At 34.1% G+C, this 20,285-nt stretch overlaps 1 protein-coding gene across 1 annotated transcript; it reads left to right on the forward strand.

Moving 5' to 3' along the window:
* Positions 1–1,693: 1,693 nt before the first annotated feature.
* Positions 1,694–19,794, forward strand: LOC149788537 (uncharacterized). The gene is made up of 3 exons (XM_089973525.1): positions 1,694–3,352; positions 3,774–3,800; positions 19,717–19,794. Exons 1-3 carry the CDS (start codon positions 1,694–1,696, stop codon positions 19,792–19,794), a joined length of 1,764 nt encoding a protein of 587 aa, XP_089829651.1.
* Positions 19,795–20,285: the final 491 nt, after the last annotated feature.

A 20,285-nucleotide genomic window follows, 5' to 3' on the forward strand; every position in this document is an offset into this window, starting at 1 on the left:
GTTCGTATTAGTTCAGTCACTTGCATGTCCATACGAGTTTGTTCTACGATTGTTCGTATAAAGTTCATTCAATTGTATATCCATACGAGTTTGTTCTACCATTGTTCGTTAATAGTTTCCAAGAAAGACTGAGATGTTATGATTGAGTTTCCCAGGAACACCGAGATTTTGTAACTGAATTCAAGTAAATTCAAAGTCTTATAGTCTTAGGAATTTCAAAAAGTAAAAAAGCCAGACTCAATTGCAGATCATAGCTTTAAAAATAAAGCAGATTTACCCCTGATAAAAGCTTTAAATATTTGCAAGAATATTTTAAATGACAATAGTAACATGACCTGGATTGTCATCTAAAGATTTGGTATATTTCGTTCCTATTATCGTATTTGAACGTTGTATGAATCAAAGGTAAATTGACTCTGACACTGTGAAATAATGACGTCGACGCAGAATTTTATCATTGTACGAGCCCTCTTCTAGGACATTTTCCTCCGGCCTGCTTGCGCGCGTGCACACATACACACAGACACACAAAGACACACACACTGAGAACTGTTCAGATAGTTAATTTTACCTTTGATTGTTAAACGGGGAACACAGGTTTATAAATCTGAAAGAAGTTGATTGGACTTTAATGGATGGAACTGAACGTGCCCTTTTTTTTTTAAATTGGACTGCGCTGGATGGAACTGAGCGTGGCGACCATTCTTTGAAGGGTTGTGATGAGTGCAACTGAGCGTGCCGTTTGATAGGACTGTATTGTGTGGAACTGAGCATGCCGACCATTCTTTGATTGGGCTGCGTTGGGTGGACCTGAGAGTGCCGACTATCCTTTAACTGGACTATTTCAAATGTTTGTAATGCTTTGATACATATGCATATTTACCTCATATATATATATATATATATATATATATATATATATATATATATATATATATATATATATATATATATATATAGAGAGAGAGAGAGAGAGAGAGAGAGAGAGAGAGAGAGAGAGAGAGAGAGAGAGAGAGAGAAAGTAATTTTAATGCGATGTAAGACAATTTTAAGTTCAATTTCATGTAAAACTTGTTAAAATTTTATTTTCAAATGCCGTGCTTACAGGGGGACTCGCGTATAAATCGGGGGAGGGGGGCGCCAATATGAATAGAATTGGTCCCCGCGTTTGCTGAGGCCGTTACTGTGTATGTCTGTTTATATACACACACACACACACACAGACATCTCGCCAGGGTTTGATACCGCTCGATGAAGCAAATATCCATGGCTTGTGTATATATATATATATATATATATATATATATATATATATATATATATATATATATATATATATATATATATATATATATATATATATATATATATATATATATATATATATGTGACATACATACATACATACATACATACTGACCATTTGCCGCTGACCGCGAAATAAAGACCGGTTCGTATGATTACTTTTACGTACGTTATTGGGAATAGGGCCAGGAGCAGTTTGTTATACTGTATATTGATCGAGTTGCTTGTTGGATGCTAGGCTGCATTCCCAATATAACCGCACATCAGTGACAAAAGCGTTCAGTTGGATTGAATCTGACGGAAGGGATGCTATGAACTGGCTATGTCTGTGTGACACGCTGGAATGCATCTGGCTTGAACCTGACGGAAGGGATGATACGAGCTGGCTATGTCCGTGACACTCTGGAATGCATCTGTTGCACATGACTCAGAATTATCTCACGAAATTTTAATTGTTATCAACATTTTGTTATTAACGACTGTAGTTGCTGGAACTTTTGGAAACATTTTCGTACTATGCATCGTTATCAAAACTGCTTCTTTGAGAATTCACATTAATGCCAGTCTCGTAAGCCTGTGCATTGCGGATCTGTTTGTTTGCTTTTTTGTCATACCAATTAGGTTTCTTCTTTATAATTTATATTTAAAAGAATTCAAGCACTTGGAAGTGATTTGTACATTGGATATTTTTTTCCAAACAACAACCGACATTGTTGAGCTGTTTATGATTTTAATGACAGGATATGAACGTTATCAGGCTATCGTTTATCCATTCAAGAAAAAGGGTAGGATTAGAAGAACTGCTTGGTTGATGGTTTTATCCTGGTCCACAGCGATATTGGCAGGAATATTTTCCAGCTTGTATCTCATAAATGGGGCAACAATATACCCATGTTATTATATTCAAGATCAAACCACGGGTATGACCGGAGAAATTCTAGTCCGCTTTCCTATAGGAGTGATTTGTTTGCTTTTTGTGCTATTGTTTTATATCCTCATTTTTAGATCTCTGAAAGAACACAGTTCACAGATGACTAAGAAGTATGAGAAATCGAACAAAATCGTGCCATTAGACGAGAAAGAACCTCCAAAGATCGAGGTCGTAGGAGAAAATACACAGCTTACAAGTTCATCTGCTCATGAAAAAGAGAAGTCTTCGGAAACGGAAAAATCGGCGAATACCGTCTCTGAAGAAAATAAATATAAAATGCAAACGCCCACACTCACTATTTTCAGAATTAACAACGAAGCAAATATAGAATCCTTGTCAAGCCCGGGAACTATTAGTGATGATAATAGTATTCCTTTAGTAATGACTCCGAAGGAACATATCCCACATAATAGCGTTCAGACAAATCGTGGTGCGAATAGTTTAGAGACGTCCGATCCTCGTTTACATGTTGAAAATGAATTATGCATTCCTCAGACATCAACGAGCCACGTACATCCTAGCAAACTTTGGACAAATATTACAGAGGAGGTTTTGATCGGGCTCACGAATGTGGAAAATGAGGAGGTCAAGGAGAGCACAACAAATAAAGACCTAATGATGAACAATTCCTTTGACTCTGCAGTGGAAGTTAAGACTATCACTTCCTCCATGGATAAATCCTTGGTGAATTCAAACGATTTTGTGCCACGTGTTGCAAATTATGGGTCGAAAAGTTTGGTTGAAGTGCCGAAAATTCAATGCAAACCCATTGAATCAGCTTTCCAAATGGTGGACGTAGTAGAAATGGATGGTACGACCTATAAGCAAAAAGCACACAAGGACACTGTTGTTGGTGCAGTATGTGTGATGAACTTCAAAAATAAGGAACAGGGAAAACGTACAGTTGAGTTTCGGGCAGCCAAAAGGATCGCATGTTTTGTTGTGACATTTGTTGCTCTTTGGCTACCGGTTCCAATATCGGTTTTTTTCTGTTCATTTACCAAAACGTATTCAGTAACTGCTGTAGAGGTAACTATGTTCTTGACTTCGTTTAGTTCCTTAACTGCCTTCTTGAACCCTTTATTGAACTGCATGCTCAATAGACAAATTCGATCGGTAGTCAAAGACCATCTTTTTATTATAAAAGAATTTTTTTATAAAATTTGTTTCGCATACCTAAAATGATTTACTTGTGAAATTATCTTGTTTTTTAAATCAGTGTTCAGAGCGGATACCTTATCTGTAATATTAAAGTAGAATTGTAACTTTCCTTTTACGGTCCACTCCTGACACGAATATATCCGTTACGTCCATTCATATTTAATAAATGATACAAGATTTCAATATCTCTGTATATACGTATCTTATCAAGGAAGTCAAAAGAGTTTGAAGAAATCATGCAGAAATTGTTTCTAAAACAGTTATATCACAGTATCCCATATCAAATGTTTAAAATGAAATTACGTTCTATCTGTGCATATCGTGTTCCAGCTAATACACACCAGCAGTTTGCTAACAAATTGTCTTGTATTTCTAGAGTGATATGACGATTCTGCAGAAAAGTGTGTGTGTGTGTGTGTGTGTGTGTGTGTGTGTGTGTGTGAATGTTTGTATATGCATATTAGTACGGGTGTGTGTGCATGTTTGTATAATGATATTCGTACGGGTGTGTGTGCATGTTTGCATATGTATATTAGTACAGGGAAGTCTTTGCATTATTGTATATGTATATTAGTGTGTGTGTGTGTGTGTGTGTGTGTGCATGTTTGTATATGTATATTAGTACGGGGAAGTATGTGCATGTTTGTATATGTATATTAGTACAGGGAAGTATGTGCATGTTTGTATATGTATATTAGTACAGGGAAGTATGTGCATGTTTGTATATGTATATTAGTACAGGGAAGTATGTGCATGTTTGTATATGTATATTAGTACGGTGGAGCATGTGCATGATATATATATATATATATATATATATATATATATATATATATATATATATATATATATATATATATATATATATATATATATATATATATATATATATATATATATATTAGTACGGGTGTGTGTGCATGTTTGCATATGTATGTTAGTACAAGAGGAAAAATTAAGTAGGATAAGTCATGCTAGTTGGTACCCATATTAAAACATCCAGTATGGTGATTTAGTTAAATTGGACACCTGTATTAAAGCATCCACTATGGCCATAATCAGATTATATACCCGTATTAAAATATACAGTATGGCGATTCAATTAAATTTGATACCCGTATTAAACCATTTAGTATGGTGATATAGACACATTTGAAACCGATATTATAGCATCCCGTATGGCGATTTAGTCAGATTAGAAATCCGTATTAAAACATCCAGTATGACAATTCAGTCAAGATTTGAAATCCGTATTAAAACATCCAGTATGGCGATTCAGTCAAATTTTAAATCCGTGTTAAAACATCCAGTATGGCTATTCAGTCAGATTTGAAATCCGTATTAAAACATCCAGTATGGCAATTCAGTCAAGATTTGAACTCCGTATTAAAACATCCAGTATGGCAATTCAGTCAAGATTTGAAATCCGTATTAAAACATCCAGTATGGCAATTCACTCAAGATTTGAAATCCGTATTAAAACATCCAGTATGGCAATTCAGTCAAGATTTGAAATCCGTATTAAAACATCCAGTATGGCGATTCAGTCAAATTTGAAATCCGTATTGAAATCCGTATTGTCGCAGAATTGCAACCGAGTGGGTTTTTGGACTAAATGAACAAGACAAACACAATGTGAGAACGATGGAAATTTATGAGTGAATTAATAAAGATAAATATATGATGTAAAAATACAATGATTCTCTCACGCTCTCAACATACGATTTACTCAAATCACTCAACACAACATACACACATCGAAAATAAACAAAAAAATATTAAATCAAAATGAAGTACAGATCCAAGAACCTTCATGTACTGTACATACACCTCAAACAGTATTTTACACAATAAGAGATTCACATAATCTCGAACATAAATTCTATTAAGATTCAAAATAATACAACTTAGATTCAAAATAATCTTATGAATATAAACAAAAATGCAATGGAACAACAATTGATCCAAACGTATGCTGCTAGACCCCTTGTACAGTCGCACGATTCCTTAGGTTGGTCCACACTCTTATCAACCGCTCGCACCCTTTATGAATCGACCACGAGTACAGTCATACGTTACACGTACAGACAGCATACAGCACTTTTTCAATTTTTGCTACGTCTACGTCCGTGGCACAGACATACGTACATACATACATACGTATCGACAACACGTAGCATTAATTGTTCTGGAAACTCCAGATAGCTCTAAGCAACTTTAGACGGCTTCGGACAGCTTCAGACCGCTCTAGTCATATTCACAGTCACATTGACAATCACATTTCATAGACACAATCACTGCGACAGTCACAATCAGCTACAATAACAGTCAGCTACAATAACAGTCAGAATCAGCTTCAGTCACAGTCAGCTACAAACACGGTCAGCTACCATAACAGTCAGCTACAAACACAGTCAGAGTCAGATTTGAAATCCGTATTAAAACATCCAGTATAGCTATTCAGTCAGATTTGAAATCCGTATTAAAACATCCAGTATGGCTATTCAGTCAGATTTGAAATCCATATTAAAACATCCAGTTTGGCGATTCAGTCGAGATTTGAAATCCGTATTAAAACATCCAGTATGGCGATTCAGTAAAGATTTGAAATCCGTATTAAAACATTAAGTATGGCAATTCAGTCAAGATTTGAAATCCGCATTAAAACATTAAGTATGGCAATTCAGTCAAGATTTGAAATCCGTATTAAAACATCCAGTATGGCAATTCAGTCAGATTTGAAATCCATATTAAAACATCCAGTATGGCAATTCAGTCAAGATTTGAAATCCGTATTAAAACATTCAGTATGGCAATTCAGTCAAGATTTGAAATCCGTATTAAAACATCCAGTATGGCAATTCAGTAAAGATTTGAAATCCGTATTAAAACATCCAGTATGGCGATTCGGTCAGATTTGAAATCCGTATTAAAACATCCAGTATGGCAATTGAGTCAAGATTTGAAATCCGTATTAAAACATCCAGTATGGCAATTCAGTCGGATTTGAAATCCGTATTAAAACATCCAGTATGGCAATTCAAGCAAGATTTTAAATCCGTATTAAAATATCCAGTATGGCAATTCAGTCAAGATTTGACATCCGTATTAAAACATCCAGTATGGCAATTCAGTCAGATTTGAAATCCGTATTAAAATATCCAGTATGGCAATTCAGTCAGATTTGAAATCCGCATTAAAACATACAGTATGGCAATTCAGTCAGATTTGAAATCCGTATTAAAACATTCAGTATGGCAATTTAGTCAAGATTTGAAATCCGTATTAAAACATCCAGTATGGCAATTCAGTCAAGATTTGAAATCGGTATTAAAACATCCAGTATGGCGATTCGGTCAGATTTGAAATCCGTATTAAAACATCCAGTATGGCAATTCAGTCAAGATTTTAAATCCGTATTAAAACATCCAGCATGGCAATTCAGTCAGATCTGAAATCCGTATTAAGACATTCAGTATGGCAATTCACTCAAGATTTGAAACCCGTATTAAAATATCCAGTATGGCAATTCAGTCAAGATCTGAAATCCGTATTAAAACATCCAGTATGGCAATTCAATCAGATTTGAAATCCGTATTAAAACATCCAGTATGGCAATTCACTCAAGATTTGAAATCCATATTAAAATATCCAGTATGGCAATTCAGTCAGATTTGAAATCCGTATTAAAACATCCAGTATGGCAATTCAGTCAGATCTAAAATCCGTATTAAAACATTCAGTGTGGCAATTCACTCAAGATTTGAAATCCGTATTAAAACATCCAGTATGGCAATTCAGTCAAGATTTGAAATCCGTATTAAAACATCCACTATGGCAATTCAGTCAGATTTGAAATCCGTATTAAAACATCCAGCATGGCAATTCAGTCAAGATTTGAAATCCGTATTAAAACATCCAGTATGGCAATTCAGTCAAGATTTGACATCCGTATTAAAACATCCAGTATGGCAATTCAGTCGGATTTGAAATCCGTATTAAAACATCCAGTATGGCAATTCAGTCAGATCTGAAATCCGTATTAAAACATTCAGTATGGCAATTCACTCAAGATTTGAAATCCGTATTAAAATATCCAGTATGGCAATTCAGTAAAGATTTGAAATCCGTATTAAAACATCCAGTATGGCAATTCAATCAGATTTGAAATCCGTATTAAAACATCCAGTATGGCAATTCACTCAAGATTTGAAATCCGTATTAAAATATCCAGTATGGCAATTCAGTCAGATTTGAAATCCGTATTAAAACATCCAGTATGGCAATTCAGTCAGATCTGAAATCCTTATTAAAACATCCAGTATGGCAATTCACTCAAGATTTGAAATCCATATTAAAACATCCAGTATGGCAATTCAGTCAGATTTGAAATCCGTATTAAAACATCCAGTATGGCAATTCAGTCAAGATTTGAAATCCGTATTAAAACAACCAGTATAGCGATTCGGTCAGATTTGAAATCCGTATTAAAACATCCAGTATGGCAATTCAGTCATATTTGAAATCCGTATTAAAACATCCAGTATGACAATTCAGTAAAGATTTGAAATCTGTATTAAAACATCCAGTATGGCAATTCAGTCAAGATTTGAAATCCGTATTAAAACATCCAGTATGGCAATTCAGTCAAGATTTGAAATCCGTATTAAAACATCCAGTATGGCAATTCAGTCAGATTTGAAATCCGTATTAAAACATCAAATATGGCGATTCAGTCAGATTTTAAATCCGTATTAAAACATTCAGTGTGGCAATTCAGTCAAGATTTGAAATCCGTATTAAAATATCCAATATGGCGATTCAATCAGATTTGAAATCCGTATTAAAATGTCCAGTATGGCAATTCAGTCAGATTTGAAATCCGTATTAAAACATCCAGTATGGCAATTCAGTCAAGATTTTAAATCCGTAGTAAAACATCCAGTATGGCAATTCAGTCAAAATTTGAAATCCGCATTAAAACATCCAGTATGGCAATTCAGTCAAGATTTGAAATCCGTATTAAAACATCCAGTATAGCTATTCAGTCAGATTTGAAATCCGTATTAAAACATCCAGTATGGCTATTCAGTCAGATTTGAAATCCGTATTAAAACATCCAGTTTGGCGATTCAGTCGAGATTTGAAATCCGTATTAAAACATCCAGTATGGCGATTCAGTCAAGATTTGAAATCCGTATTAAAACATTAAGTATGGCAATTCAGTCAAGATTTGAAATCCGTATTAAAACATTCAGTATGGCAATTCAGTCAAGATTTGAAATCCGTATTAAAACATCCAGTATGGCAATTCAGTCAGATTTGAAATCCATATTAAAACATCCAGTATGGCAATTCAGTCAAGATTTGAAATCCGTATTAAAACATTCAGTATGGCAATTCAGTCAAGATTTGAAATCCGTATTAAAACATCCAGTATGGCTATTCAGTCAGATTTGAAATCCGTATCAAAATATCCAGTATGGCAATTCAGTCAAGATTTGAAATCCGTATTAAAACATCCAGTATGGCAATTCAGTAAAGATTTGAAATCCGTATTAAAACATCCAGTATGGCGATTCGGTCAGATTTGAAATCCGTATTAAAACATCCAGTATGGCAATTCAGTCGGATTTGAAATCCGTATTAAAACATCCAGTATGGCAATTCAAGCAAGATTTTAAATCCGTATTAAAATATCCAGTATGGCAATTCAGTCAAGATTTGACATCCGTATTAAAACATCCAGTATGGCAATTCAGTCAGATTTGAAATCCGTATTAAAATATCCAGTATGGCAATTCAGTCAGATTTGAAATCCGCATTAAAACATACAGTATGGCAATTCAGTCAGATTTTAAATCCATATTAAAATATCTAATATGGCAATTTAGTCAAGATTTGAAATCCGTATTAAAACATCCAGTATGGCAATTCAGTCAAGATTTGAAATCGGTATTAAAACATCCAGTATGGCGATTCGGTCAGATTTGAAATCCGTATTAAAACATCCAGCATGGCAATTCAGTCAAGATTTTAAATCCGTATTAAAACATCCAGTATGGCAATTCAGTCAGATCTGAAATCCGTATTAAGACATTCAGTATGGCAATTCACTCAAGATTTGAAATCCGTATTAAAATATCCAGTATGGCAATTCAGTCAAGATTTGAAATCCGTATTAAAACATACAGTATGGCAATTCAATCAGATTTGAAATCCGTATTAAAACATCCAGCATGGCAATTCACTCAAGATTTGAAATCCATATTAAAATATCCAGTATGGCAATTCAGTCAGATTTGAAATCCGTATTAAAACATCCAGTATGGCAATTCAGTCAGATCTAAAATCCGTATTAAAACATTCAGTGTGGCAATTCACTCAAGATTTGAAATCCGTATTAAAACATCCACTATGGCAATTCAGTCAAGATTTGAAATCCGTATTAAAACATCCAGTATGGCAATTCAGTCAGATTTGAAATCCGTATTAAAACATCCAGTATGGCAATTCAGTCAAGATTTAAAATCCGTATTAAAACATCCAGTATGGCAATTCAGTCAGATTTGAAATCCGTATCAAAATATCCAGTATGGCAATTCAGTCAAGATTTGAAATCCGTATTAAAACATCCAGTATGGCGATTCAGTCAGATTTGAAATCCGTATTAAAACATCCAGTATGGCAATTCAGTCAAGATTTGACATCCGTATTAAAACATCCAGTATGGCAATTCAGTCGGATTTGAAATCCGTATTAAAACATCCAGTATGGCAATTCAGTCAGATCTGAAATCCGTATTAAAACATTCAGTATGGCAATTCACTCAAGATTTGAAATCCGTATTAAAATATCCAGTATGGCAATTCAGTCAAGATTTGAAATCCGTATTAAAACATCCAGTATGGCAATTCAATCAGATTTGAAATCCGTATTAAAACATCCAGTATGGCAATTCACTCAAGATTTGAAATCCGTATTAAAATATCCAGTATGGCAATTCAGTCAGATTTGAAATCCGTATTAAAACATCCAGTATGGCAATTCAGTCAAATCTGAAATCCTTATTAAAACATCCAGTATGGCAATTCACTCAAGATTTGAAATCCGTATTAAAACATCCAGTATGGCAATTCAGTCAGATTTGAAATCCGTATTAAAACATCCAGTATGGCAATTCAGTCAAGATTTGAAATCCGTATTAAAACATCCAGTATGGCAATTCAGTCAGATTTGAAATCCGTATCAAAATATCCAGTATGGCAATTCAGTCAAGATTTGAAATCCGTATTAAAACATCCAGTATGGCGATTCAGTCAGATTTGAAATCCGTATTAAAACATCCAGTATGGCAATTCAGTCAAGATTTGACATCCGTATTAAAACATCCAGTATGGCAATTCAGTCGGATTTGAAATCCGTATTAAAACATCCAGTATGGCAATTCAGTCAGATCTGAAATCCGTATTAAAACATTCAGTATGGCAATTCACTCAAGATTTGAAATCCGTATTAAAATATCCAGTATGGCAATTCAGTAAAGATTTGAAATCCGTATTAAAACATCCAGTATGGCAATTCAATCAGATTTGAAATCCGTATTAAAACATCCAGTATGGCAATTCACTCAAGATTTGAAATCCGTATTAAAATATCCAGTATGGCAATTCAGTCAGATTTGAAATCCGTATTAAAACATCCAGTATGGCAATTCAGTCAAATCTGAAATCCTTATTAAAACATCCAGTATGGCAATTCACTCAAGATTTGAAATCCGTATTAAAACATCCAGTATGGCAATTCAGTCAGATTTGAAATCCGTATTAAAACATCCAGTATGGCAATTCAGTCAAGATTTGAAATCCGTATTAAAACATCCAGTATAGCGATTCGGTCAGATTTGAAATCTGTATTAAAACATCCAGTATGGCAATTCAGTCATATTTGAAATCCGTATTAAAACATCCAGTATGACAATTCAGTAAAGATTTGAAATCCGTATTAAAACATCCAGTATGGCAATTCAGTCAAGATTTGAAATCCGTATTAAAACATCCAGTATGGCAATTCAGTCAAGATTTGAAATCCGTATTAAAACATCCAGTATGGCAATTCAGTCAGATTTGAAATCCGTATTAAAACATCAAATATGGCGATTCAGTCAGATTTTAAATCCGTATTAAAACATTCAGTGTGGCAATTCAGTCAAGATTTGAAATCCGTATTAAAATATCCAATATGGCGATTCAGTCAGATTTGAAATCCGTATTAAAATGTCCAGTATGGCAATTCAGTCAGATTTGAAATCCGTATTAAAACATCCAGTATGGCAATTCAGTCAAGATTTTAAATCCGTATTAAAACATCCAGTATGGCAATTCAGTAAAGATTTGAAATCCGTATTAAAACATTCAGTATGGCAATTCAGTCAAGATTTGAAATCCGTATTAAAACATCCAGTATGGCAATTCAGTCAGATTTGAAATCCGTATTAAAACATCAAATATGGCGATTCAATCAGATTTTAAATTCGTATTAAAACATCTAATATGGCAATTCAGTCAAGATTTGAAATCCGTATTAAAATATCCAATATGGCGATTCAGTCAGATTTGAAATCCGTATTAAAATATCCATTATGGCAATTCAGTCAAGATTTGAAATCGGTATTTAAACATCCAGTATGGCGATTCAGTCATATTTAGTTACTAACGTTTACTGTTATCATCTATGCCCTGTTTCACTATGCTATACTCATCGACTCTGACAGGAGTAGCGATTCTTAGATGCAATGTATGTTATTTGGAATTTAAACGTGATATTTCATGTTATTATATACAACAAAAGCAAGGACGGTCTTGAAGAAAAGTTATAGGTATATTATGTTAATAATGATGATAATAATAAGAAGAAGAAGGAGGAGGAGGAGAAGAAGACGAAGAAGAAAATGACGACGACGACGACGACGATGATGATGAAGACCACGATGACAAAGAATGTTACGCGCAAGGGGTCTCTAAACTGAGCGAATGAAATACTTGCATGGGTATGGCTTGAACTAATGACCTCAAGACAACAGTCGTTGTCAACTGAAAGGTTCTCAAACGCGCAAATACTGTTACATATATTATATTTAATTTATATTTGATTTAAGTTGTATTTGATTTGATTTTATTGTTTGTGGGTTTTGGAGTCTTTTTGTTTTCTTTACATATAATATAATGTAATTTTGTTTACTAGGAATTTGATATTTTCCAGAAAATTCAGCTTGATCTCAATGTTTCCATCAATATCTAATAATAGAAATACTTGTTTCTACTTTTGACTTAGTTAATGGCCTTGATTGAGGGTCAAGTAAACATCTTTTTCTAGGAGTAAAATGACTGGTTCTTATCAATGACATACAGGAGCTATGTGACTTTTACTTGTAAACGTGATCACGTCATCCTCTATTTCGCAATTAGTCATTTCCGAAATTGCGAAATACTTAGTATCAATAGTGATGTTTGTTGAGAGAGAGAGAGAGAGAGAGAGAGAGAGAGAGAGAGAGAGAGAGAAAGAAGCGTCCAGGCTTTTAAACACTTGATGTCAAGTTGTTTTCTTCTGTTGTGACCAGTATTGAAGTATTGAAATTTTGGAGTTTTTGAGTTATATGTTAATATTTATTGAGGTTTTTTGGACTCAAGAAGATTAATTCGTTTCTCTGGAAATATTATTATATTCATACAGAACTCTTAAACAAGGACATTTCTTGAAAAATATTTTTGAATTTCCAAGACCCAAGGATTAATTATTATGTTTCTACAAGAAACACCTGGCGACGCGACCTTGAGGTGGACATCACTAAGATGGGTCACACCTGGAGTCAGCTTGAAGGGATGGCACAGGACAGAAGCCTCTGGCGATCTTTTGTGGGCAGCCTATACCCCGGCAGGGGTGACGGGCAAAATTAACAAGGAACTGTAGATGTCAAAACAGTATAGGCTACAGCATACGTCATCGCCTTCCATCTTGGATTCTTCGTCGGGACTCGAACTTGGAATCATTAGAACATTTCAATAGTAGGACTTCAAAAATTTTATTTGTGGATTATTCTTGTATTATTTTTGGATTTGATTCTGGAAACCGTAAGTTCCCATATTTTTTAATTTTTACAGTATTTTTTCCAGGGATATTTCTTATATTTTTCAAAGCTTGTTTTCACTGTTTATTCAAGCCTAAACAAGTAGCATAAGAATACTGCAAAAGATTTATATAGTCACCTAATGACCACAGCTCAGTAACCCTTAGTAATGTTTCCAGTAGTATAGTAATATAATAAGCCAAAGGGGTCTCATTACCGAGCGAATTCAGCTCTAACGCAAATCCCGCTAGAAGTCACAAATTTTGTTCCAGTAATTATTCTACTTTTGCTTCGAGCACAGTTTTATCATCTGTACGCTCCTCGCACCTGTCCTCAGACTCTTCATAATCTCTATAAGCAGAGCTTACTGGCATTTGCCTTACACCGGCACCCAAGAAAGCCTCCTATTGGACCCCTACTCTGATGGTGTCTTGCAAGCTGTTACGGTGATGGCGCCAAAATCTCAAGTTTCAGGTTTTCATCTTGTACCGCCCCTAAGAAATGATCTTTTGCAAGCCTATCGTTAATATCAGGTGGGCGACTGGGATATGCCAGCGAAACAAGTCTTTGTATAGTTTGTCCTATTTCAGGAAGCGTTTCTCCCCTTCTGTTGAAACAGCTTCGTAGTTGCGCCTTGTAGTATTCATCTTGTTTGCGAGGGGCAAATCGAGCTTCCAAGGAAGCTTCAAACTTCTCAAACTCGACTTTACTGGGCTGGATTTGTACATTCGTTAAGACCTGAAGGACATCCTTCCTTAAACATGCATCCAAGCGCAACCCCTTTTCAGTATGGTTTCAGCTTATTAATCGTATGACAGCGCTCGAAATGAGTCAGGTAGCCAAGAAACGGCTGTGAACCATCGTAGGTGTCTGCCTTAACAGTCGCCTTAGTTTGAGGCCGAGAAGAACTGAACTCTATTTTTTTTCAGTGTCGACTCCTAGGGTCACTTGCGAGCCTGGTTTTTCCCTTTTATCTTTTGTCTCACCTTGGCTCTCGACCGATTTTTCTGTCAACCATTATTCCACGGTTGTACCTAAATTTGCTCACTTTTCTGTAATGAGGGTGTCTTTCGTTTTGACCAGATATCAGTGGGCGAACTAATTGCTCTCTTAGGAACTGGAGACGTGGTTCGATTGTAACTGTTCCACCTCACGTTCTCAGGCTCACCCTCCTTTATGGTTTCGAACCTGAAATCTTTAGACCTGGGACCGGTTGCACGTGCATTGCCATCAAATTTATCGTCCTCACACGGAGTCAATGTCACAAGGAACTGAACATCACAATATGTCAACAAGATTTATCTGCCTCGAGTTGTATTGCCCCTGCCTTTTGCCATGATAATAATTTATAATAATTCCCCTTCAGTATTTTCTGCTTGCCTGTCGAGACGTAAAATGATTAAGTGTAAATTGTTTTATATTTTACCGATTGTTATTTAAATCATGTGAAAAGTAAAAACATATGTAGATATATATTTTGGTTGTTGTGGTGGTGGTGGTTCATAATCTGTTGTTATACGATTTTTAGAAATTCAGTACCAAGCGATCAGTCTTAGATAACTGGGGTGGTGGAGTTGTGTACGTTGTCAAATAAAGTTTGTGAATGGTCGCTATTCAAGAATATGTAAGGAGATCTCGCTTATCTTCTCTCTTCAAAACAATAATTATGGAACTTTAATAGAATAAGAGCGGGATGAATACTGATCTTGGTCAAATCTGTATATATTATGGAAATAGAGCGGGTGTTTGTGTCCATGGCTAATGGATTTATTAGACAGTTCTTATCTAGTTAATTAACGATTAAATCACACCACATGAAGAGGATTTAATGGTCAAGTTATACTCATCATTTTAGTTTATCTGAGATTAGTTGGCTAGGGAAAACTCAGTCTTTTTATCTGATACCATGTAACTTGTGTCAACCACTCTATCGAGAATGACCCTTGTTTTTCTCCAGCTGTAGCAATTCGTATAGACAGCGTTTTTGCTGTGTATCACAGCTGTATTACATCCTAGATTCAATATCCAAGTCGTAACTAGACACGTCCCACCAATAGATAGAAAATGAAACATTTTAAATATATATATATATATATATATATATATATATATATATATATATATATATATATATATATATATATATATATATATATATATATATATATATATATATATATTGTTGCACAATAAATGTTGCGAGACAATAATGACACTTTTAAGAGCGCTGTATCAGTACTATTATTCTTTTTTAATTTTATATGACGCGTTTCCAGTTGGAATAGAATAGTCTGTAATCAACATAATCAAACCAAATAAAATATAAGTATCACAGAACTATTCAAATATATCCCACGCAAGCCACCATAAATTTTTCTTCTAATAGCCAAAGGGGTCTCTTAAGCAAGTGAATTCAACCCTAGTGCGAATCCTGCTATAAGTCACCTGTTTTTCCTGATTTCCAAGGACTTCTCTACAACTACTTTTGTAAACTAGAAACTCCAACACGCCCAAACACTAATTATAATTTTCCTCTAATAAATGCATGACCACAAATATCACAACTACACACTTGCATCACAGCTTCACAACTGCCTGCCAACCTCAGAACTGCATGGTTTCTTTTTATTATATTTCCGTAACGTAGCGCCAGTATTTCACGCCATGAAAATATACAACTCAAACAGCAAACACAGGAAACTATTTTCCCTATACTACCCCAGGTCAGTCAAATCGTGATTTTAAGCCTCATTTCGCATGTAACTCTACACCATATTTACCATTGTATCAACAATAAAATTCGCCTCCAGACGACGAAACAATCACTTGTCATTTATTCCATTATACAATTTACCAGTACCCAATACAAATAATGCATATGGAGTCACACAATCAATCCTGGCCTGAACTCATTACGAAAGTAAACCATGCCATCATGGAATCTTATCAACACTGTACTCTGTGACGTTTGCCCTTATTAGCTGGCTAATTATTCGGGCTAATAACTATTTCCCTATCACCGACTTCCCAAAATCGAAGAAGAAATCACAACAATCTAAGAAATTCTTAAAATGGAGAGCTATATATACAAATGGCGTATAACTCAAATTTGTTACAATAAAAACGTTTTTTTTTATTACTGAGCTGGGTTAAAGCCTACTAAACCCCGTCCCATGATTTTGTCCTCATAGCACGCGCACGTGCCCACACGTGAGGTGAACGTTACTCACATGTGCCCATGCAATAGCAAAGTCATGTGGGATAGAAGATTTCAACCCATATCAGTAACGTATAAACCTCTCTTATCATACTACTACGTACACGGTCAAAAGGGACCACAACAGTCCATGACTACTGTTTACGACCACAACAAATTTATACATGATTGCATCATACTATCGAGGAATGTTTGGCTTTAATTTTGGCTTTACAACACTTTGAAGTGTATATTAATTCTGCTGCTTCTCCGATTATTGCATTCAGTGATCACAGTCCTCTTACTGTCATCAATAAAATGAAAAAAGTAATCAGAGATTGTTGAGGTAGAGCTTGCTGTTGCAAGAATACAACATCGACATTAGGCATGCCAAGAAAAGAGACAACGTGATCGCAGATGTAATGTCGAGTGCATAGAAGCTCTGTAATAATTTTGATACAATCATGTACCAAGAGTTATAAAAAAAAAGATATACATAACTTTTGTCAAAATCTTGGCGACATCATGTACTGTATATTTAACGGTAAACGTTCTTGTTGTGTTTGATAAGTGTGCAATCACGATGCTGCGTACTACTTTTCGTAGACGGGAATGGCTTAGGATACCCATATCAACTAGAAATCGACAGTCGGGACCACCCTAATGTATCCATACCAACTAGACGTCGACAGTCGGGACCACCCTAATGTGCCCATACCACCTCGAGGCCATCTTGGAGTGATTGTATTAAGACGTGCAAATAGCTGGTCTTTGCACATGTCAGACGTAAAATCAACCAAGGACTGTTTCTAAGACGACGATGATGTGAAATTCATCATTGAATCCACCCCAACTACATCCCCATCTAATACCAACATTGACACAACTATAAAGATAAGGATACCGAATGTTATTCAACAAGGATGCACTTTTCCACGTAATAATTCTTGGACGCAAATGGTCGCTAAAGGCACAAAGCAAAGGCGTAAGCATTGCTTTATGTCAATGTGGCGCCAAATCTCAGCAAAGGACAATTGCCGGAGACTTAAATATTTACAAAGAAAATATTTTATGTGATTGCACGATTGTTGTACCAATAATGAAAAGTGCTTGTCTGGAAGTGCTGTTATCCGCTATTATCATACTACTTCGCACCTACATATTTTTCTCTTGTTTCACATTTGTATGACTTATCTGCAAGATTTCCAGACCGAATATCAATACTTCACGCCATGCAATATAAAACGCGAACCAAGCACCTAATACAAAGAATTATTCCTATCTCAAATTCCTAAACATGTATAGCTAAAATATCACGAGAATTCCCTTTGTTAAGAAATTTGCGAGGATTCATTTTACGAAGCTAATCCATGCTGTCATAACGACTTTTTTAATGCTGTACATTATAACTCTGTTCCTAGAAAGGGGCTAATTACTCGGATTGAGAAATATCTTCCCAACATCGACTACCCATAAGCAACTAATCATCACAAAATCTAACAAAACTATAAACGGATACGTAAATATAAATAGCACATTCCCTAGGTTTATAATAATAATAATAATAATAATAATAATAATAATAATAATAATAATAATAATAATAATAATGATATTATTATTATTATTATTATCATTATTATTATTATTATTATTATTGCATCTTACAATAAATAATGTGCTTGCCGATCATCTAAAATACAACAAATAAAGTAATAAATATTTGTTTTGAAAACGCAATTAAAGCACAAAAACAAAAAGAAACCAAAAAGAAAGTAACACTAAGTGGTAGCAAATATCAAGTAGCTTAGGATTTGGTTTTGAATTTGTATAAAGTGTTCGCCGAAAAATATTTCAATTGGTCTATATTTTCTATGACAAACTTCTTAGCTTTATAGTAATAAAAAAAAATTGACGTCTCATTTTAATGGTTGTTTTAGTATTGCATTTTATTGAATTATTCATAACAAATACGCATTTTCAGTGGTAGATCCAGTCTTGGTTACTGGCGAATTGTGTCTACACTTACAGTGAAAGTCAATAAATACCAAACACTCACTTGGAGATTTTTTTTCTTTTTTATCCACGAGTCTCCTTGATCCAGCCGCTGACATGACGCGTATAATTTGTAACTTCAAGGATGTAATCGAGAAGTTTCGATGAAGCATGGCTGAACGAGAATTAGATCTATAATTATCCCATTTGCTAGAGAAATAACAATAATAATAATAATAATAATAATAATAATAATAATGATAATAATAATGATAATAATAATAATAATAATAATAATAATAATAATAATGATAATAATAATAATAATAATAATGATAATAATAATAATAATAATAATGATAATAATAATAATAATGATAATAATAATAATAATAATAATAATAATAATAATAATAATAATAATAATAATAATGATAATAATAATGATAATAATAATAATAATAATGATAATAATAATAATAATGATAATAATAATAATAATGATAATAATAATAATAATGATAATAATAATAATAATGATAATAATAATAATAATAATGATAATAATAATAATAATAATAGTAAAACAAGGATACTTAGTACCGGTACTATCAAAACACCCATCCTCCACGCTGTCCTCAAGATAGTAACTGGTTATGTTATACGAAGTCACTTAAACTCTGATACACTTGCAGAGTACTCACGCAGATTAAAATTAATTAATTTATGTAACTAAACTGGTCAACAGGTATGTACACTGTTATGTAATTTTAGATTGTATTGTTTGCTGGCTGTTTCTAATGATTATGTTATTCACATATGTATTTTGTACTTGTCCAAAATCAAGTTAATGATGTATCTGACCAGTGACATTTCTTTTGTATTCAACATAATACATAGCTAATATTTCTCAATCATTGTGAATTAAATACTGGGATCATTCTCATTAGTTAACACGTTTACTTCAATTTGAGTGACATTTAGTCTTGATTCTGACTTTAGAAACTTCCAGAATGGAATTTTCCTGTTAAGCTGACAGAGCATTTTCAGAAAATGGTCATTGAGACCGAGATAAAATAGACATGTATGCGATCTTATTTAATTAAAGAATTAGTCACTTTAGTGATAATATTCATAGTATCAGTAAATTAATTAGAGGAATATTGCAACTAACATAGTCGGGTAAACTTTAATTCACTAAGGCAGTAAAAATAGGTTCTGTAAAATGTATTGGTATCAAGGAGATATTAGTATAAAAGACGTTCACTTGGTATCAAGGAGATATTAGTATAAAAGAGGTTCGCCTGGTATCAAGGAGATATTGGTATAAAAGAGGTTCGCTTGGTATCAAGGTGATATTATTATAAAACCGGTTCACTTGGTTTGCATGGTCATCGTCGGTGCATCTAGTGTTATTAACTATAGTTTCACAAGGACTTAGAAGTCCATTTACTATAATTTTACAATGACTTAGAAGTCCATTGACTATAATTTCACAAGGACTTAGAAGTCCATTGACTATAATTTCACGAGAACTTAGAAGTCCATTAACTATAATTTCACAAGGACTT

This window comes from Sinohyriopsis cumingii, chromosome 11 (genome assembly GCF_028554795.1).
Source record: "Sinohyriopsis cumingii isolate HCF-2022 chromosome 11, ASM2855479v2, whole genome shotgun sequence".
Lineage (NCBI taxonomy): Eukaryota > Metazoa > Mollusca > Bivalvia > Unionida > Unionidae > Sinohyriopsis > Sinohyriopsis cumingii.

Coding starts and splice junctions, on each gene's coding strand:
- LOC149788537 (XM_089973525.1), top strand. CDS start 1,694: ATGTCCGTGACACTCTGGAATGCATCTGTTGCACATGACTCAGAATTA. Junction 3,353..3,773: donor TCAATAGACAAATTCGATCG/GTAGTCAAAGAC, acceptor TTGTATTTCTAG/AGTGATATGACGATTCTGCA. Junction 3,801..19,716: donor TGACGATTCTGCAGAAAAGT/GTGTGTGTGTGT, acceptor TTCTGACTTTAG/AAACTTCCAGAATGGAATTT.